At 37.6% G+C, this 22,518-nt stretch overlaps 2 protein-coding genes across 3 annotated transcripts; both read left to right on the forward strand.

Moving 5' to 3' along the window:
- The first annotated feature begins 476 nt into the window (after nt 1–476).
- On the forward strand, nt 477–6,442 carry LOC121633884 (phospholipase ABHD3-like). 2 transcript variants are annotated; one of them, XM_041976187.1, is made up of 9 exons: nt 477–927; nt 1,521–1,681; nt 1,775–1,957; nt 2,085–2,130; nt 3,566–3,678; nt 3,816–3,989; nt 4,067–4,115; nt 4,195–4,360; nt 4,838–6,442. In XM_041976187.1, the coding sequence occupies exons 1-9, from the start codon at nt 808–810 to the stop codon at nt 5,038–5,040; spliced, it is 1,215 nt and encodes a 404-aa protein (XP_041832121.1). In that variant the 5' UTR covers nt 477–807; the 3' UTR covers nt 5,041–6,442. The 2 variants fall into 2 exon arrangements, with proteins under 2 accessions (XP_041832121.1, XP_041832122.1); XM_041976188.1 differs by having other exon boundaries at nt 477–694.
- A 2,133-nt stretch (nt 6,443–8,575) lies between these two features.
- prkg3 (protein kinase cGMP-dependent 3) lies at nt 8,576–19,650 on the forward strand. Its single transcript, XM_041976109.1, has 22 exons — nt 8,576–8,659; nt 10,519–10,608; nt 11,243–11,305; nt 11,414–11,546; nt 11,746–11,912; nt 12,057–12,170; nt 12,530–12,635; nt 12,776–12,839; nt 13,030–13,107; nt 13,333–13,421; nt 13,841–13,906; nt 14,061–14,108; nt 14,232–14,273; nt 14,362–14,473; nt 14,900–15,036; nt 15,129–15,218; nt 16,196–16,337; nt 16,519–16,682; nt 16,960–17,076; nt 17,283–17,345; nt 17,915–17,990; nt 19,502–19,650. The coding sequence occupies exons 2-22, from the start codon at nt 10,521–10,523 to the stop codon at nt 19,586–19,588; spliced, it is 2,046 nt and encodes a 681-aa protein (XP_041832043.1). The 5' UTR covers nt 8,576–8,659; nt 10,519–10,520; the 3' UTR covers nt 19,589–19,650.
- The last annotated feature ends 2,868 nt before the right edge of the window (nt 19,651–22,518 follow it).

The following is a 22,518-nucleotide window of genomic DNA, read 5'->3' on the forward strand; positions in this document are numbered from 1 at the left end:
CATGAACGGGATTAAGTGACATCTAGTGGCAAACGTAAAAAGCAGCCCACAGAAATATACCCATTTAATAAGTTAAGAGAAATGAAAAATAACTGACAGTATGTGATGGGTAATAATAACTTGTGACCCTATTGTTTCTGGAAAAAAAGATAGCTATAACGCATTTCAGATTCATACGGAGAACTCATTCACTTGTAGTAACAGCAGGGAGCTCTGTTAAATGGATATTTCTAATGATATCGCAGAGTAGGGTTAATCATCTACAAAAAAAAACCACAAAAAAAAAAGTCATACCATACATTTTTTTGGTTTCAGGATTGTGTGAAATAACAAGATAAGCCTCAGATTAATTGCACTCCTCAGATTGATAAACCTGCCTGCCTGCGTTTTCAGATAGGGTCCATCACAGCATAAAGTGGCCAGAAGGGGGCGTAATTGCACATTATCGGCTGATTGGATTAAAAAGAGGGAAAGAAGAAGACATCCCTGTTCAGAGGTGAACTTTGGCTTACATCTGTCCAACGATCTTGCCAATGGCCTGATAACTAGGAAGCGGCAGCCCGGCATCTCCTGAAGGAAACGCCGGTCAGTAAAAGCCCACAAGTGGACACCAGACAGCCGGTGACCACCAGAGCAGATGGGACGTGTCGGAGTAACGGAGAGGCTGTAAACGTTATAGCTGCTGGGAATGAAGGCAGGTTGTGGGGCACTGGTTTTTAATTTCTGTCTGTCAGTTCCGTCGTCCAGTTAACGAGTCGCCTACCAAATTAGCTTTCGATACTTCTGGTGGAGGAAAAGATAATTACCATGTATTTAACCATTGTGGAGCTGTGGAGAACATACTGGGATTGTGTTTCCAGACCGTACACGGTGTTCATCTGCTCCCTCACGGCCGCTCTGTATTATCTGTGGGGCCGCAAGTGTCAGGTCAGTTACAGCGTTCAAGGTTAGCGTTCATTTCTGAACTTTATCCGCTTTATTATCATTATTTCATTACAAAAATCACCTTATTGTGCTTTATACTATTCTTAAATTTTAACTGAGTTGTTCAATTACATTGTAATGAATTAACATTTCTTATGCCATGCTGCATATGAAACTGTACCTTCTTTATTTAATATTTTCTATTCGATTTCTTGCCTCCTTTTTTTTTTTTTTAAAAAAAGTGCGTGTCTTTTTATTAATACATTTTCAATATACGTATTTATAGACTCAAAGGGTGTTAATTTCTGTACTCGTTGAAAATTACTCGACATTAAGCATGAAGACAATTTGGTGCAAAATTACAGACAATCAAGGTAAAATGAGGATCTGTGAAAATTTCATGTTTTTCCTCCACTTAATTGTGAAAAGTGTAGAAATCTAAATCAAACTTGGAAAATGCTTGATTTCCTGCCCACAACTGGATCTGTACAAGTCAATTGTACTAAACAGTGTAAGGAGCAGATTGTATGTGTATGTATGTAATTTAAAACTCCTGTGCTGTCCATTGTTTTTATTTAAATTTTTTTCCTCTCAAGACACCAGTCTTAATATGTAGCAAGGCTTTCAGCATATTCCTCCAGAAACACTGTCCTGTGGTTGCTGAGCGCTTCAGTCCAACTCCCTGGTGCTGGGGAGGCCGGTTTCAAACCCTGGTCTGTGCCCTCCTTAAATCCAGACCACCTGTCACTTATCGAAAGTAGGAGCAAAGTCTTAATATTTTGAATTACACAACTGTAAATTTAACCTGGAATAAAGTTATTTTTTTTTGTCCTCTGTTTTTATCTCCTAGTGAGTTGATTCGTACGGTTGATGGTGGACAGATTTCTTTGGACTGGGTGGACAATCAGGCCAGTAACAAATACCCAGAATCCTCCACCCGCCCCACAGTACTGATCCTTCCCGGCCTGACAGGGAACAGCCAGCAGTCCTATGTGCTTCACGCTGTTAACCAGGCCACACGCCATGGCTACAGGTCAGCAGTTCTCCTCATTTTTCTCCTAAAAATAGTTGCACTCAGTGGAAAATTTTCACTTCACATACTGTGTCTTATAGCGGCTAAAGCTGTTTCCATAGAAACACTTTATTTCCAATCTTTTCAGATGTGTGGTCTTCAACAACAGGGGGGTTGGAGGGGAGGAGCTGCTGGTAAATATGATGATTATTTCCTCTGTATGGCTCATTTTAACAGACTAAGCTCACATACACGTGTTTGTTGGTGCAGATTTGACAATGTTTCAAACTAACTGTGCCAAACAGAGAGGAAGTGTGAAAGGAAATGATAATGTAGTAATGTGGCATTACAACATTTATTTAAAAACGTAATCCATTCTGATAGCTTTTTGTCTTATTTTAATACCTTTTCAAAGAGATGGAGAAAAGAAAATCAGTGAAGATGCCTGGTTAGAACTAGTGCATAGTCGGCCAAAAAAGGACAAAATTAAATATGAAACAATACTAATAGTAGGGTCCCCTTTAACCCAGTATAGTTCTGCTGTTGTCCAAAAGGTACAACCACATTTCCAAAGGAGTTTGGACCTTGCTTAAAATGTAAATAAAAGCAAAATCCACTGAAAGGTAAAAAAAAAAACAAACCTGAATTGTATTAGTACTTGATGCAGTGACACTCAAAGACCTGAAGATCACAGCCATTTGGCCCTGGTGATTTTTTAGGGATTCTCTACATCTGTAAATTATATTATTGAAATTAATTAAATAAATGATTAAATTATTTAAAATTTCACATTATTGTTAATAACTGAGTTATGCTGACCTGCAGCCAGTTGACCTGTGTAGTTGTTGGATTTGTTATCAGTTTATTTGTAAAGTACTAAACTTACTAAACTTTTCCTTTCTTATGTGTATCAGTGTATATTTAAAAAACAAAACAAAACAACAAAAAAAGTGACATTTCTCAGTCATTTGTCAGCTATTGCATTTTTACATTTTACACAGAATCTAACTTTCTTTTTGAATCAGGGTTATATAAAAACACACGACTGTACCAGGAAACATTTCTTCATTATGATAAACGTAAAGTTAATTTCCGTCTTCTGTAAAAAAGATGAAAAGTTTAAAAGAAGATGCTTAAAAGTGCAAATTCTTTTACTGTCTGAGTAATGTTTGGACAAAGCCTCTGGCTCCAGCCATATTATGTTTTTTCTTTTTCTTTCTTTTTTTTTTTGCAGATGCATATGTGATTGTTTTCTAATGCAGGTGTTGGCAAGTTTGGCCCTAAAGAGCCGCAGTCATGTTTAGATATTTCCCTGTTTCATCACACCTTACAACACAAATGAACGAGTTACTGAGCAGAACTTAATAAGCTGTTGGTTCCATTTAATTAGAATCAGGTGTGTTGGAGAGGGAAACCTCTAAAACCTGCAGGACTGTGGTTCGCTGGGACTAAACTTGCCTACCTCTGTTCTAATGATAACCATCTGCAAGCCTATGAGTTTTTTTTAAATGTCCCAAGTTGTTTTTGTAATTTGTGAAGTGTTGACCAATAAATATGACTATAACCTTAGCTCTAACACAATTTCTTACACTGAATGTAACACTCCCACTCTCTCTTTGCTACTTCAAGACACCAGTCACCTACTGTGCTGCTAATACCTCAGATCTTGAACGTGTGGTGCAACATGTCAAAGGTCTCTACCCTCATGCTCCTGTGCTTGGTGCTGGTGTATCTTTAGGAGGGTGGGTAAGATTTATATTGTTAATTTCTGTGAGAAAATTAGTCATATGTAGCATTGATTTGACTTCAGTCTAGCTTTCCTTTAACTATTACCCCTTACTGTCATCTTCTTTGTTTTCCCATCTTTTTCTGTCTGCAGCATGATATTGTTAAACTACCTGGCCCGTAAGCGTGCTGAATCGGGGATGGTGGCAGGTATCACCATCTCTGTCGCCTGGAATGCTCTGAAGTCCTCTGACTCGATGGAGGAACCTCTCAACTGGCTGCTCTTCAATAAATACCTCACACATGGGCTGTGTCGTGCCGTCTCCAGGTCAGGCTGGTTGATTCTTGAAGTTATTTTAATGAGTAGCCAGTCTCAGTTTATAAACATTTCTATGTTTCTCACAGGCACAGGAAGATTCTGGACAAAGTGGTGGATGTCGACTACGTCCTGAAGGTTTGGCACAATAAATCCCACAACATATCATTTTCTTACTGGTGTAATAGTGTTTCCTCTTCACTATTCTCTTCTCTAGGCACGGACTATCCGCGAGTTTGATGAACGCTTCACATCTCTGCTCTTTGGTTACAAGACTTGTTTGGATTATTACCATGATGCCAGCCCGGACAGAAAACTCCCCCAAACTGCAGTTCCTATCTTGTGTCTCAACGCAGCGGATGACCCATTCTCTCCCCAGCATGGTGGGTAGATGACAGGATGGATGGAGAAGAGGATGCACACACGAGATGTATTAGTTAATGCTTTCATCTGAAGGCTTATGTCAAAACTGTCTATTTTGAACCCTTTTGTTAGAAAGCGTGTTGAGCATCAGAAAGCCCCCTCCAGTGTGAAGGTAGCAGGCTTTATGAACTTCCTGGAAGGCTTCTTTTTCCATACTGTGTTCTTACCATGTTTTAACTCATTAGGATGTAAAATATGACTGGAAACAACTATAATCAGCCATATTTGTGTTTGCTAATAAGCTAAATGAGATGAAATAGACGGAAGTCTAATTAGAGATCAGTGGCATCTGATATTGAAAAGTCTCAGTGTAACAATAGCCTTTGGATCGCTTTTTGTTCATATTTCAATCAACTTTTCGGTTTGTTAATCTTAGTTTTTGTCTGATGGGTTATCTGTTCACCTAAAACCTTTCAATATGTGTTCTGCACTCGTAGCCTTTCCAGTGTCCATAGTCCGGTCGCTGCCCAACGTGGCCTTGTTGCTGACAGCCCACGGTGGACACATCGCCTTCTTGCAGGGATTGTTTCCGCGAGGGGAGAGCTACATGGAGCGTCTGTTTGGCCAGTTTGTCCAAGCAGTGTTCGAAAACCCGAAGGACATAAAGAAAGCCTGCGGTATCAGAGGAGTAGATGAATGAATGACAGAATGATGGTTAAAAAATACAAGAGCAGTCCAAGTGTGCGTACCTCAGCCAAGGCTGAATAAAAAGTTTCCAATTTCCCTTAAAAAATCACTTAAAAAAAGCCCCATCTGTGCTGAAACCTTCTGGCAAATTTGTCCATTAATACAAATAATCCAGCTGACTGACACTGCAGAGAACAATCTGATAATTTATCCTCCTTGGTGCATGGGGTGAAGCCATCTTGACACCTTGGCAGCAGACTAAGAGTTCAAAGAATTGCATTTGTTATTGCTGCATGCTGTCACCCTGTCACACACATGCTTTTATTCATGTTTTCAGAAGGAGGACAGACTGTATTGCATATGTATTTGACCCCACTGCAGCTCTGCTAATCTACCTCCTCATCTTCTCAGGTTCGATCACAGCAATCAGTCATACCAGATTTTCAAAGAGTTTTAAAGTATTCATGAAATCTTGGCGCATGTGAAACGCTTCCGCTTGTAGGCGCACAGTAAGATCATATACAGTATTTTTATTTATTTTGTCACTTAAATGTTAAGTGCGTCGTATTGGTTTTTGCACAAGTATAAAATTGTGTGTGTGGGGAAAAAAATATTCAAACTCATTCCTTGATATGAAAATGTGTGCTTGAAGTTCTTTCCTTTTCCTCTTACCACTTTTGCTTTTCTTGAAGTGTGTAACACTTAAAGATTAGCCCTGCATGTGATTGGTTGCATGTCAAAAGATGCAGTACATTCAATGAAGATAAGATGAGTTCAGTGTGTTTAAAAAAAAAAAAAAATATATATACACACATATATTAGATATTTGCACTTACTGTCAAGAAAATATTGCTTGTGAAATCCTTTGATACAACCTGCCTTTTGATTGTCATTTGCACATATTGTTAGAAAACAGGATGATGAAGTAATGTTTTTAATGTCAAAATTATAGCTACTTTAGAGCTACATGCTAATTCTTTAATGTGCTTTACATAAATTTGTCATGAATGTAATACAATGCAGACACGGTAAATGTTTGTATTCCCAAGAGCACTTATTATAAACATGCCTCACTTAATTTAATGCCGTTTATATTAATTTATGATTCATGCTTTTATTTTAACAACAGCCAAACTTGTTTTATGTCATTCTTTAAGAGAAATGTGTTCAGCAGTGACTTATGACCATGAAGATTTTGAAGCAGCTAGTGGGGATTACTGTCGGCCTTTTGTTTGCTGCACGATAATGAGTTTTAAAAAGGAAATGTGTCTCTTTTCAATATAATTTGTTATTTTATTCACTCTAAAATCACTGACAGTTTTGCCTTTCTTTGTTTTTGTGTCCAGGCTGTAAACGCAATCACAGTATTATTGCTATGCTGATGTCAAATAAAGTTGCAATATTTGGGCACAATGCATTATAGCCTGATTTTGGTGTTATTTCATTACGAAATGACCATGTTACGGCAGCAAAAAAGATAGTTACAATAGCATGATAAAGTAAACATATAGAGGGTAAGACAAAATATTAAATACTAGAAAACAAGGAAAAAACAGTAAAAATGACAAGATAGCTAAATGAAGAGTGTAAACGGGTATTGCACTTTCAATGTCAATGTTAACTGCACATTGGTGAGAAAACAAGATATTAAATCTTAAAGAAATACTTCACAATGGGATGTAAGCACAAGTCTGGGTGAGTGCTGGTTGTACAGCTTGACCACCACAAGAAGAAAGGATCTGTGATGCCGCTTTGTCCCACATTTAGAGTGTAGCAGCCTTTTTCTGAAGGAGCATTTATGATGTTGAAAGACATTGTAAAGTGAGTAGTGTGACGTTAGCTTGGCTAGCAACGACCCTTCCCCACAGCTCCCACTGGATCTAGATCATGCCAGGACTGGGGTGGCTTTCATGGTCTTCACAGTTAAAATGCCCAGAAGACCACTACATAATAAATGGCTGATGCAGCATCGTGTGACTAGTTTAGTTTATAGTTTATATGAACACTGTTATACTTGTAAGAGTCTGTCTCAAAGTCCAATCCATTGATGTTCATCAGAAATCTTGAAATAAAGAATGACATTAAAGGGATTTTACTACTAATTGGTGATTTCACCTGTTTAATAAAAATGCTGGAAGCTAAATTTAGATTACACTTTCACATCAATGACTATGATCAGTAGCAATGCATGCACACAACTCTGCCCGGACTTGTTTGGATAAAGACATATTACCAACTGATCCTAGTGGAAAAATGCGATAACACCTGTACTGCCTGTTAGTGAGTCCCCTCCTGTTCCACCGCTCAAATCTCAGGTCTTTTATCTCTGAGCTGTGGAGTCATTAATGTTGCTGATTAACCAGAGCCTTTTTAATAATTAACCGTGAATAAAAAAAGCCCACGCCCTCTGCCACAACATTAACCCTCCAACCCTATTTAGCTTCATTTGTGGCCTGGAAAATTTCCAGTGGCATTTACGCTGTGGAAAAACAATAACAAGCGGGCACTTTCCAACTTTGGTAGCTTTAATCTAAGAATTATAAGAATAAGAAAACCTTTTATTGGTCCCTCAGTGGAAAAATTGCATTGTGGCAACAATAGGTGTAGTAAGCAATAGCACACAGGCGATATCAAACGAGAACACAAAAGAGTACAAAAGAAAGTATCAGAGACAACAAAAGTTCAATACACTATCATAAATATGTACAGTATATGGTCTGACAGAGTGAGTATGTACAGTACATAAATACATACATAAATATGTTACAAATGTCTAAATATAAATATGTACATAAATAATAAAGAGTGTGTATTGAAATCATTGCATGGAAATAACTATTGCACAGAATAGTAAAAAATGTTGCACACCTTTCTAAAAGACGGCTGTGGAGATATTGCAGAGAGATTGTAGAGAGATCCGGTGTAATAGGAGCAGTTTACATGTGTTCATCATAGAGTCTGACAGCAGCAGGGAGGAAAGACCTGTGGTATCTCTCCTTCGCACAGCGAGGATGGATCAGTCTGTCACTGAAGCTGCTCTGCAGAGCAGACAGGCCGTCCTGCAGGGGTTGGGACTCATGGTCCAGCATGGATGTCAGTTTTGCCAGGATCCTTTTTTCACCTACATCCTGCACTGAGTCTAAAAAGAGCCCAGGACAAGACAATCAGAAATCTGAGATCTGTTTTGATTGACCCCACCTTTGAAAATTTACCAAAACTCTGGGTGTTACTGTATGGGAGTGCAAATAGCAGCTAGTTATGGTTAATGATTCAACACCAGGGCTGCTAAGATTAACAGATAGAGGAAGAGACAAGAAGAGGAAAGGCTGAGAGAGAGTGCAAGAAAAGTTGAAACAAAGTGAGGCTGAAACACAGATACATCATTGTAGGCTGGAGAGTGTGCTGCAGTAGATAAAGGAGAAAAGGTTGTAATGCAAGAGGGGCTGCTGACTGAACATTTGCTCAGGTGTGTCCAAGTTGTAGACCATCTGTGGGGTAAAACGGGTCAAGGAGGCAAAAACTAGTCTACAGCTGAAAGTGGATATTGTTATCAGTTTTGGATGATAATCTGTCTTCTTTGATTCACGTGGCCTTTCTAGGCAGGACCGTCACTCAACTCACTTTCTCTGCAGGTGAGACAATCTGTTTTTGCATGTCTATGGTGCTTTTAGAGCTGTGTATTATCTCTGTTCGGCATGCATTTATTAATATGTGTTTCACTGTGTATAAAGTACAAACTGACAGATTTTGTCTTGTCGCTTTTATTTACTTAAAACAGTAATATTATATGACTTTCACATTATAAAATAATTACATGAAGCGCAAAGGCAGAAATTTGCTTGTGTCATTAAAGGTAATAATGTCCAGGGAGAGTGTGTCTAAAACAGACCAGTCTAGATGTATTCTATTATTGTATGTCTTATGAGAATTCAGCTGTAGTTATACATTGCCATGAATTATTAATAAATCAGCTGGAAGCCAACAGTATGCTGTGTATATCAGTATAATGGCAGCCAGCATCATGTTCCTGCTGTGCAGGTGAAAATCAGACAGGTTTTTCTGCTGAACTCCCATTTCCTCCTCTTCCAGAATAATTTGCTGCATGAAGCATTGGTTTATATGAATATTATTTATTAATACTGTCTATCAGATGTAAATCTTTTTTTTAGAATTCAGATCAGGGTTTTTTGGTCATTGCAACACATGTACCTGTTTGTGGGGGTATCTGGGTGGAGCCCAGGCTAGTGTGTAGTTTTCCCTCATTAAATGTTGACTAGCATGCACTAAAAGTTATCTCCTGATTCTGCTTCAGCTGCCTTTTTTCATTGCAGCAAGTTCCTAGAAAGCTCATAAATTGTGTTTATGCACACTTCTTATTGCCTGTGCTTTGGTAACAGGTTAACAAAAGACCATTGTCAAGCAAATCCTTGTAAGCTGTTGCATAGACATGTTTGTTTTACACAAGCTTGTTAACAGTTGGCTGGGCAGCTGCATGGTTTTCCGTCCTTGTCTAATCATATCTATGCCTCTTTGGATGTTGAATAAATGCTGAAAATGTGTTATTTTGATTGCTGGAAATGTTGTAAAGCTTCTTATCCATCTTCTTGTCACCTTCTTTGTAGACTTTCATCAAAGAGACAGTTCATATCTCTTTGTCACAGTTTGCTGCTCTATTGCTCTGTGACTTTATGATTTCCTTAAACATCATGTCTAATCTCAGAGCTGTCCAATGTTCAGGGTGAGGCAGCTGTAGTTCAGGGTCATGTGAAGTGTGCAATGATCATGAACAAACAGCTTGTCTGCTTAAGTCTTACTGAGATAGTATGTTTAGGACAATAATCGGTTAACTAATGGTCTATGACTAATTTTGAGCTTGTTAATAGAGGCATGGATATTTTTGATAGCATCATGTTGAAAATATGAAGAACTTGTAAACAGGTAACTTCACCTGAGACAGTTAGATTTACTGTGTGGAAATTCTCATTATATACCATCCCAACCAGTCTGTGTTGCCAGATCCAATCAAATTTAATCATCAACTTGTATGGCAGCGGTTCATAGTCTCCCATTACCACAGTAGCACTAAAACATCAAGAATAAAAGAGATTGACACAAGTACGCAGCAAACAGGAAGCTGGAAATGAAGGATTTTTGCTCTATTCTGGCTGGTTTTGTGCCCTTTTCAGTGCTAGAAACGGTAAAAGATCATTAGCAAAATCCTTCAGGGTGTGCCAGCATTCTAAGAGCACCCTGTTGACTGTCCATCATTAGTCTGCATTATTCAGTGGCACGCACGCTGTGCGCAGGCTGTGGAGTCAAGTTCAGTCATTTTTAAAACAGGCATAAACACAAACAATTCAAATATCAAATCAGTGGCTTCAGTACCAAACATCAACATGTTTGGTACTATATTTTGTTTGGTACTAACTTGAATGTATACTCATTACATCAGACCATCCCTCAGATTTTTATTCATTTCTTTTCTATGTAGATATGGAGAAGAAAATAGAGGACCTGAAGCAGCAGCTGGAAAAGCAATGTCTAATTAACAAAGATCTGCAGAGACAAAATAAGGACCTGGGTGAGCACAACAGTTAACATAACTCTGAACTTTAAACAGTATGAACTCAGCTCAGTGAAAGATGTGCCTGTTGGAGTTACATATCCATACTAATAACAGCCAACATCAAGGGTGGAGTTGGTGTATTAAGGATGGTTGTAATTTTTTTCGACTTAATCTAATTAAAGAAAAGAAAAAGGCTAACTTTGACACACTAACATGCTGGGATAGATCTTAACTTGTATGGTACATGGAAATATTATGGAGTTGCTCATCTAATTTAGTCAAATTGCACAACTAGCATATGAGTATTTAGACACATTTAGTAGCCTACACACTCTACTGAATTAAGAATTTGTTAGCAATCAAAGAGGCAACAGGTGATACCCAAGGTTTATGCTCATAACATGTAGTTTAATGTATATATAAATGGTGAAATAAATAAAATTTTAAGTACACAGTGATACAATATCAGTCATATCATTTCATAAATGCATTTGCTTTGCAACTCCTGTACTGGATGAAAGAGGAACATACCAGGCATTATATATATATATATATATATATATATATATATAAATATATGTGGCAGTGCTTTCTTTTTTAAAAAAATGCTTTTATTGTTAAATGTATTTATATGATTTTTCCTCCACAGAGCAAAGGCTACAGGAAAAAGAAAAACTATTGCAACAACTGCAGAGTCAATATCATGATCTTGGTAAGAGGCCAACACCGGTACCACGAACAGGGTGTCACATATGTACCTGCTGTACATAAGCCATCTTTGATGGTGAGCTTTAACCCTCCAACTGTTTAACTTCTGCAGAGTTTCCTTCCCAGAGCAGCAATGAGACTGAAACTGAGTTCAGAAAGAGTCGTGCGGCTGTCATAGCCCCTGAACCAATACCAGAGACTGGCAGGCTGGAGATTACACAAAACAGGGTCAAGAAAACCGTCAGGTTGGTGTTCAGTACTGCTGGAAAAAAAAAAAAAAGTCTGCATTTTTTATTTACCACACAGAATTATCTCTCTTGTATATGTCAAATCCCTCAGCAATACATAGCAAGTTTGTAAGTTAGGTGATAGGAGCTCTCTATGATTTGAGTGACCTCAGATCACACTGATGTTTTCTTTGTTTCTTTTTACTGTTTCCACCAGCGAGACGAGTCTGATTGTCAAAGCCATTCAGAAAAATGACTTCCTCAGTCGTCTTGATGATGAACAAATAGCTATGATGGTGGACCTCTTAATGGCCTCTACCTTCAAACCTGGGCAGGAAGTCATTAAAGAAGGCAGCGAAGGAAACAGCATGTACATAGTTACAGGTGGGGACAGAGTATGTGTTGTCTTTGAAATATTTTATCATTTTATATATATATATATATATAGATCTATGTAGATATAGATATAGTTTTGTATTGTAGAATTACATTCAGAAAGTATGTTTTAAACAAATTTGCTTCTTTTAGCTGGTGAGCTCAGTGTCTCCCAGGCAGGCCGGGACCTCCGAACTCTAACTACTGGAGATGTTTTTGGAGAATTAGCCATCCTGTACAACTGCAAACGGACAGCTACAGTCAAAGGTCAGGTTCGATCTATAAAACTCCCAAGTTATTCACTTTAAATGTATGAATAGTTCTTTATTTTGTGATTATTGATGTAGCACTTTTGGAGCGTTTGTCACCTCTGAACATCATATCAGTCTACCTTGTTTCTGGATATTCATATAACTTAAAAATGCATAAATAAACATGCAAATCCAGCTGTAAGCAGCATTGAGGTGGCCAAAAAGTTAATAAAACAATGAGTAGGGGGGCTGACTGGAGTTGGCCAAATATAAGGAGAAAAAGAAGTTGGATTATTTAGCTTAGAATGCATCACATTAATGAAAAAGTTCAGAAGATTCAGTTCATATGTTCTGGTGACCTTGCAAATATTGCAGCAAAGACATCTGTGCATCTGTGGTGCATGGAGCGACAGACCTACAGAACCATCATAACCAACAAGTCCAAGAAGAAACGGGAGCAACTCATGGGCTTCCTGAAGACGTGAGTTTCGATTTTTTTTTTTGCCAGAATTGAAGGAAGAGTGAAGATGATGGTTAGATCAAAGTCTAAACTTGAATTTGTCTGCATTCACACTCAACATTACACTTTGCTTCTAACTTTATTTTCACATAATGCTACAGGTCTCGCACTCTGAAACACCTCAATGATATGCAGTTGTCCAGAATCATTGACTCCATGGAGGAGGTGTGTGTTTCTGAAATTTTCAAGTAAAAGCAGATGGAAATACACTTAATTAAACATGTTTTATAACACTTTGGATCAGTTATTTTTTACCAACCTAAACATAAGAATGTCATTTTTGCACAGTTAAGCTGGGAAATAAAGTAATTTTAGTCTTTATGTATAGTTTTCATTTTTATTTATTATTTTCCAGGTGAAGTACCAGGACAAAGATGTTATAGTTCGTGAAGGAACAGAAGGAAATACTTTCTACATCATCCTCAAAGGAGAGGTAATCTGGAACATGTCAGCAAACACATAATGAAACATGACTGTCTACTTTGTGTAATGTGTAGCTATCATTGGTGGGTGGAGGATATTATATGTAATGTTGATTCCTCTTTAAACAAATTAATTAAATAAATAAATAAATAAATAAATCAATAAAGTATGACTGTAAGGTTTTATCTATAGCTCTTTATTAAAAATTATACTATAACTTGTATCTTCTTCACAGGTCTTGGTGACCAAGAATGTAAATGGACATCAGAAGCAGATTCGCAGTATGGGAAAAGGGGAGCACTTTGGGGAGCAAGCCCTCATACGGTAACCATGGAAACACATGTCGTGCTTGAAGAGATTTGTGAGCTCCTTGCCCAACAGGCACTGCTATCTTCCCCATCTTAGCCATTTTGATGGTATAACTTGATTGTTATTTTCTGAAAGTGAAAAACAGTTTGCAGTCATTACAGAAAACAAGAACTAAGCAGAAAACCAACATTATTCTTAAACTGCACAGTGATGTGAAAGATAAATCAGCCTGACAATGAAAAGATTTCTTTAATGAGCCTGTTTTTGTGTTCTGCTGTTATAGTTTCTAATGTGTTCTGAAGCCTCGTGATGAACAAATTAATGCAGCACTTCAATTTAAATATATTTTGTGGGACAAAATATCTAACATCTCCACCCAAATTCATGTGTAACACACAGATAAAAACACATTTTTTGTGTTTATACTCTTGCAGAGAGATCTTAAGAACTGCCACCTGCATTGCTGATGGCCCTGTTACCTGCTTCTCCATTGACAAGGAGTGAGTCTGAATTTTCACTGTAAATAAAAGCAGCACTGCTGTTCAGTCAGGGCCTGCAGTGAGAGTGCCTTTGATCTCTGTCATTACTTTTGTGTTTGCTCTTTTATATGCCTCTTTACTCATGCTTGAGCTGAATAACAATGACTGTTTTCAGGGTCTTTGAAGAGACGATTCCTGTAGAGCACCTGGAACTATTTGATGAGTATGTATTTTAAAACCATGAAACCGTGAACCAAAAACCACAAATTATTGCCTCCATATGTGGAAATGAAAGCCTGTTCCAGGTACCTTCCTGCTCACATTCTGTCTTATTTTTTATTTCCAGCTCTAAAGTGATGCAGGAGGCAAACGTTCCAGAGAAGTCAAGGTGAGGCTGTTAAAGTCTAATAAAAAATTAACAAAACAAAGTACAAATCACACAAACTGACTCCTTACATTTTGCATGTCTTTTGCAGTCCCAGCTCCACTCTGCAGTTTAAGGATCTTGTTCCTGTTTTATATCAGGAGGGTCGCTATCAAGGTGACCCTGTCACACTCGGAGTTGGAGGATTTGGCCGTGTACAGCTGGTGAGGAGTTTGTCTTGCCTGTTGTTATGTAAGAGTATTTTCAAAGATTTCAGTTCAGTTATGTGTATAAATATGTAGAATTTTCTTAATTTCTTGGAAAACACTGGCCAGCTGTTATGTTACAAACTCACAGTTTAGTAAGAAAAAGAAAAAAAAGGCCATTTTTGTTGGGATTTCTCTCTGATCCAGTGATAAGGGGGTTAAGAAGACAACCAAAGAGATAGAGATGTTATGGAGGAGACCTTAAATGATAAACAAAACAAAACAACAATTTTAAAAAATGGCACCAAAAAGAGAAAAACACCTCAGAAAAGAGAATAAAAACAAACACATCATTTGAAACAACACACCGATGGTTTTATTACCAGTAAATCTGAGTGTTTTCTTTAAAGCACAAATAGTGATGATTTTTATTTTTATTCTTAGGTAACCGCAATAAATCATGGGAAATATTATGCCATGAAACGAGTCAGCAAGAAGCAAATTGTTGCCAAGAGACAAGAGGAGCACATGATATTTGAGAAGAAAATCCTCAAAGCGATCCAGTGTGACTTCATCGTCAGGTATCTGCCATTAAAGACAGTATGCAGCAGTTCAAAGAGCATGAGATGTAATAAAATTTGGACTTGAAAATATTTTCTTTCATTGTTTATAGACATTATGCAGCCTTTAAAGACACACGATACATCTACATGGTGATGGAGTTCTGTGGAGGTGGTGAAATCTGGACCAAACTGAAAGAAGTGTGAGTAAAAATTATTGATAAAACATTGTGATTTATGATCCATGTTTAGATGTTTATCTGGTTTGAGCTTAATAAAGCGGCATGGGTTGTTACACAAGTCGGAATTAAGTGTAAATCAACTGGAAATTATTTTTCCTAATCAAAAAAAGGAGTTTTCTGCAAGTAGTGTTGTAGAAAAATTACCAAGAGTCTAGAATGAGTAAAAGTATATAAGGCTTATTTACATGAGAAGTATTGAATAAAGAATTGCTTGCAAGTAATGAGAGTGGTCGTCCCGACTCGCGTGAAGTCGGGAAAGACTGGGGATTCACCAGAGAGAAACAGTTTTATTCAGCTGATCCCCAGCTGAAGGTCAAACAGCAAAATAATAAATGAGGAATAGAAGACTGAGTGGCGGCACTTTCTTCCAGTTTTCAGACAAAGCCCACAAACCACAACAAGCTGATATCACAAACAACTATTACTATCTAGCAGGTCGAAAACCAATCGCAACTCTGCCATATCTGAGCTCTGGGAAGACAGTGGTCAGTCTGACCTCACACACGCATACACAATGAAAACTGTATCTTCAGTATTCTGTAAAATGAGAACACATAATATGAAAACGTAATAGTGAATGGATTAACAATAATAAAGAAAACTGAATATACATGTGACTATTATATGAGTATATATGAGTGATTACCATATGCAGCTAAATTTCTTTCACAGTAGCTAATTGGTTGGAAATATTGCTTTTGCATCTTTACGTCACTTTTTGCACAAAACCCAACAGAGATAACTGTACCTGTTCCATGTCACACATGTTTTATGGAGCTTTTTGTATCCCCCCCCCCCCCCCCCCCCCCCCCCCCCCCAAAAAAAAAAAAAAGAAAAGAAGATTTTAGATAAAAAAAAAACAACGACAAACAATGTAAAAGAATATCATGGCTGCAGAAAAGTTTCTAAAGAACAACCCTTTCATCTCTGACTACTAGAGGACGTTTTGACGAACCCATTGCTGTGTTCTGCACTGCCTGCGTGGTGGAGGCCTACGCCTACCTCCACAAGAAGAACATCATGTACAGGGATCTGAAGCCTGAGAACCTTATGCTGGACATGAAGGGCTACATCAAACTGGTGGGTCCATATGTGAGAAAGTGCTTGTTTATCTCCACATCATGAACTAAAGGCAAAATTAGTCTTGGTCAATTTTAGCCACACAAAAATGACCATATATTATGCATTTGCACTAAGAGGGACTCTGTCGGCATGATTCCTCTACTATGTTATTTGTATGTGGGTGTTTCTCTTTGTACAGGTTGACTTTGGTTTTGCAAAGGAGTTGGTGCGTGGTGAGAAAACATACTCATTTGTTGGCACTCCTGAGTACATGCCTCCAGAGATCATCAAGAATCAGGGACATGATTTTGCAGTTGATTTTTGGTCCCTTGGCATCCTCATCTTTGAACTGTTGGTGGGAAGGTAATCATTTTAGATAAAAAAAAAAAGAAGAAAAATCTTAAAGTCTCACAAAGTTATCACAGCTCAGTACTCTCTAAAGTTGGATTTTGTAATTTACAAACAGCTATACCAATGACTAGTAGATGGCAGCAGAGAGGTATCATTGATATCTACTGGGCTCAGTGCCTGCAGTTGTACATTCAGGTTACAAACAGCATGTCTAAATGTTGATTTGTGAATCTTTCTTTCTCTTTACCTGAAGATTTAACAGCTCTGTTTACTTTTCTAAAACCGCCAGCCCTCCCTTTTCAAGCTCAGAGCCCCAGAAGATTTATGCCAAAATTTTGGACGGGGTCCTTAAATTTCCACCTTACCTTAATGAAGCAGCCAAGTCTATCATCAGCAAATTGTGCAGGTAAGAAGAATGTTGCAACAACTAACAAACTAACATGTATTAATGTGTATATTTTCTAATGAACAGTTGAAGTTGATTGTGCATAAATTATCTAGAGACTTAGACACTTCATTCAGATGCATTTTAAATTATTTGAATACACATCTTGAAATATAAAACACATGAAGCGTTAGGATGGCTTATCTCTAAATTATGTTTGTCTGCAGACCTCGGCCAGGTCAGAGGTTAGGAAACACCAAGAATGGAATCAAAGATGTTCGGCATCACAGGTAACCATTGCAACTTTCCACTTAAGTCCGAATCCCTAAAAAAATCACAATCAGTCTCTCACCGTGGCGCTGTCTACACTGTTTGGTGGAGATTAGGCTGAGATTTTAATCACGCTGCTTCATCCTCAGCTAATGAATTGAGTAGCTGCTTTTTTAAAATATGTTAACTATGAATGCACCATACATACAGGGTTGGCTTTATGGAGTGCTACTTCACACTGTGAAGTTTAAATTTACATACACTGAGAATACATGCAGCTAATCTGCATCCTAAGTGTTAAAAATAATTTATTTTTAAATGCAGTGTTACATTACAATTTTAAATACTTTATAACATATCATATGCAGTACTTTTTAAATGAAAAGGCACATGAATTTCCTAGCTGGCATGTTGTGTTTAAGTCATGAAAACATGAACATTTATGAGCATCCATACTTTCTTATATTTGAGGTCTATGCTTCTGCCTTAAAATAATGATAATTTTTTTTAGCGTATATTCATGAATAAAATATAAGTGAAGATTCCCCCATCTCCCTATCGCTCTGTCTCTCTCTTCTTCTCCCTTCAGGTGGTTCAGCAGTATGAACTGGCACAAGCTGCGCATGTGTCAACTTGATGCCCCGACAGTACGGCTCATACGCAAGGCAAGTCTGCAGCACAGGCCTTAGAGGGTTTTAATGTTTAAATGAAAAGTGGAAGCCTTCACGGAAGCTAGAAGAAGACAGTACACTTATTAGTAATAAAGATTACACAAAGACTTATTTGTATAATCTTGAATCAGTTTAGTTCAGGACTCAGTGAACCCTGGTCTTATCTAATATAACTTTCTGCTTTTCTACACATTTTGAGCAGACCCACTGCAATCAAGGATGAGTCATCCATGTAGGGTGTTGCACAACCTCTATTTCCAACCTGCAGAATGTGGCACATTTTCTGACGTCATACTGCTTTTATTTATTTATTTATTTTTTTGTGCTGTACGTCACCAGCACGGCAGGCCATACAAATATGAATGCTTTCCTTTAGGGTAGAGAAAAAGAGTAATGTACAGTTTTGTAGCCATAACAAAAATCTTGCAAATCTTGTTAAAAAAAGAAGAGAGTACATTTAAGTCACAAGTTAGTACATTAATTGAAAACTGTGTGGTGAAATATGAAGAACTTATTGTAAGAAATCATCAATGCTTATACACTGTCAAACCATATTTAAGATTTACACTGAATTATTTCAGTTGCTGACCTACTTTTTAGGTTCTGAGCCAACATTTGTTTATTTATTTGTTTGTTTGCGGTACTCTGAATGTTTTTAACTTAACTGCATAGATCAGCAACAGGTGACAAAACCGCCAAAGAAACAAAAACTAATTTATTGTCCTTCATTTTAATTATATGGATTTAAAAAGGGATTAAAAATCTGGTATTAGCATGTCAGAAACCCACTACACCTCACCTCCCAAACTACTGCCATTCTTGTTCACAGCCTGATCACATCCCGCATTGACTACTGCAATTCACTTCTTTTTGGCCTCCCCAATAAGTCCCTCCAGAAGCTGCAGCTCCTCCAAAACTCTGCCGCACGTGTTATCACTCGGACCCCCATTGCTCATCATATCACTCCCATCTTGCAACAACTCCACTGGCTCCCCATCAAACAAAGGATCATCTACAAAATACTGATCATCACTTTTAAGGCACTCCATAACATGGCTCCATCTTACATCTCTGATCTCCTTCATCCACACACCCCTTCCCGCACACTGCGTTCCTCCCATACCCATCAGCTTTCCGTTCCCCCGGCACGTCTGGCAACAATGGGGAGCAGGGCGTTTAGTCGCTCGGCTCCTCATCTCTGGAATTCCCTCCCTCCTGATCTCCGTACAGTGGACTCCGTCCTTCTCTTCAAATCCAGACTTAAAACTCATCTGTTCAGACAGTCTTATCCCTCCTAAGTCCATATACATCTTTCCACAGTGTTTCCTTCCTCTATCACTTATTCTGTTTTGTGCTTTTAATGTTTTGCTTACTTTTAGTGTCTTATGTTTGTACAGTGTCCTTGGGTGCTTTGATAAGGCGCTTTTTTTTAAAATAAAATGTATTATTATTATTATTATTATTATCTGTAATTCTCAGTTTAACCAAACTTTGTCTTCTTTCAGGGTCCCTGCTACATCAACTTTGATCGATTTCCTTTTGACCACACCAAGGCAGAGGAAGAGTTTTCTGGTTGGGACTGCGACTTCTGATTGTTGTGCAGATCTAAAGCCAAAAAATGTGTCAATATAACACAAATATGGTGCCTATTCCAGCCTCAGATTCAGCCAAAACAAAGCTAATGCCACATGATGGTGGCAGGAGTTTCTTACTGGGGGAAAAAAAAGTACATCTCATGCCAATTTTTCCACACAAATTATAGTGAAACTGCAGGGAGTCACTTCAACATGTTCTGAAATTCCTCTGCTGTTGTACTGATACATCCATCGAGTTGGACAAGGGACAAAATGTTCTGGAGGTGTAAAGAAAATATGCTATGACATTTTGTTTCCAAATTTAAAGCAAAGAAATTTGGTGCCTATAGAACAAGTGTAAATAACGCAATCCATAATATAATTCTAATTATTTAAAGATAAGAACAAATGCTTGTTGCATGTGACATAATCTACCAAAGTCCATAATAACATGAATTCTAATGTCACATCTGTAGAGTATGCCATAGTTTATTGTTGTTTTGATCTATCTATGTAGTTTTTGATAAAATACTCATATCTGTATATTATGGAACTTTCTGATGCTTTGATATCCATAAAGTTGTTTACAATAAATTGTCACCTTCTTCCTTGTGGAGTTGTTTCTTTATTTTCTAATACAAACTTCATCTAAAGAATTGGTCTTTCTGTTTATGTTTTGAATCAGTTGAATCATTTTACTCTATTTACCCACTATCAAATCCCAAGTGTGAAACTGTACTTTTATTTTTTGGCTGTTTTTGGCCATATCTCCTTCACCTCCTTCACAGCCTGCTGCTACCAGTGAAAGTATTTGCCAATTAGATGTGTGATAGTGAACAATGGATCAATATTGTGGCTGTTATCAGGAGGGAAAATAGCTTGATGTTATCAGATGTTATGAGGTGGGAAAATGTCCTGTGACTGCAGTTGGGAGTGTTACCTTGTTTACTTGACAATGGCTGCAGCTGATTATTTTGCTTTGGAGGTGCACAGCTGTCTGGTGTTGCAGCAGTTTTAAAGGCAGTTGGAAAGAGTCATCCTGTTACCTCCTGTTAATGCATGTTGTGTGCCTGTTGAAAGCAGTTTTCCACATTAGAGAGCACAACTTCACATCAAAGTAAACATATCTTCCAGCAGGAAAAAGTACAGTGCCAGATGTTTCCTTCCTTTAGGAAAACAGAAAACAGTGACGTCGAGAATGTAATACACTGAGAGCAACAACAGAAGTGGCCCAGAGGATGCACACTGTGGTCCAGATGTTGTCTTTGCAGAATCCAGGTTTGTTTGTTGACAGGTTTGTTTTACCTGGGATGCACGTGAGATGCAAATAAAAGAACAAACACAACTAAAAGATAAACTAATCAAGCTTGAGCGTATCTGTGTTGTTTTCTTGCAATCAGCAAATCATTTGAACAAACTGGGACTGTGCAATACATTGCAAGCAATATGTTTTTCTTGACACTTGCATTAATATCTGCTAGGTGTTATTATGTTTTATAGAGTTTTATTTTATACATTTATTCTACCCCAAGGAGTTACATGTGATTTTTGTTATAAAACGCTGCAATGATAATAAAGCTTCTTAGCTTATCTTATCATAATTCCTGAAGATGTGCCATCTCCACTTTCCTCTAGCAGATGTGTTTGCTTTTTTTGTTTGTTTGTTTTTTTACAATTTATTTTAATACAAATTTTCCCATTTGATAGAAATTGAATTACAGACTCTAAACTATTCAGTCTAATTTATTTGCTTCAAGCCATTTAATTTAAACATATTCAATTAACTTGTTTTTTTTTTTGCAGCTTTTCAAAAGGATGATTTAGAGGACATGTTTGTGACATATTCCTCTGGTGGAAATAACTGGGTTAAATAAATTACTTTTTAATAAATGATTTTTTTTTAAATGATTTTGTATGATTTCTAAGTGAATCAAGAGTTTTCAGAGTGTTACAGGTACCTGAATCAGGGCTGAAACCAGGACATCTGATTAACATCAGCTGACAATTAATTGGGATCTGAATCTAAACCTCTTGAGAAAGGTTTACAATGAGGGCAGTTTTGAAGAAACCAGAAGCCCAATAAAGATTATTCAGACTTGGAGCTAATGTCCATCCTGAACAAAGCGCTAATTACTGATGTGAACACACTAAGGCAGAGATGTTCACAAGTCATTTTTTGCAAGTCCAAGTCAAGTCTGAAGTCTTTGGGGGGTAAGACTTGATCAAGTCTCAAGTCTTTGGTCACGAGTCCAAGTCAAGTCTCAAGTCTCGATAAAATAATTTCCCATGTCTTTTCTTTTTTAATGAACCTTCTTATCTGCTGCTATTCGGTCAACTAAGAAATAAGAACGCTGTCCAGCTATATTTTATATATTTAAAGCATCAACTGTATTATTATCCCTCCTTCATCTACTTTCATAAAATATCAGTACTGATTAGTTGTTATATGATCACTTTAAAAGAGTACTGCAGTGCAATATAAATGAAAACACACAATGAATGATTTCCTTTAAAAGGAAAATGTATTCTATTTCTTAATATTAAGAGGAATGCTAAAAATGACAGACTAAAGTACCAGAAAACAATTAATATTCCAGTAACGATAAACTAATGATAATAAACGCCACGTTAACGTTGCTCCGTTCAAATTAGTGTGACAAGCAAACTGACATTCACTGATGCATTCAAATGTTCAGTTACGAAACTGGTAAGCTAAACATAGCTGCAGCTGTACTAAACATGTTTGCTAACCGTGCATATAGGCTAACGTGACCCACCTGTCCGGGTGAGTTTTTAGGTGCCTGATGAAATTAGATGTGGTTGACCCTGCATCTTTAATCTTTGTATTGCAGACTTTGCAGTCGGCGCTTCTTTTATTGTTCTCTTGTTTGAAGTTTTTAAAGCCAAACGTAATAATGAACGGTACTGCTGCGGCAGCGCCAGCATCT

Source organism: Melanotaenia boesemani, chromosome 22, assembly GCF_017639745.1.
Source record: "Melanotaenia boesemani isolate fMelBoe1 chromosome 22, fMelBoe1.pri, whole genome shotgun sequence".
Classification (NCBI taxonomy): domain Eukaryota; kingdom Metazoa; phylum Chordata; class Actinopteri; order Atheriniformes; family Melanotaeniidae; genus Melanotaenia; species Melanotaenia boesemani.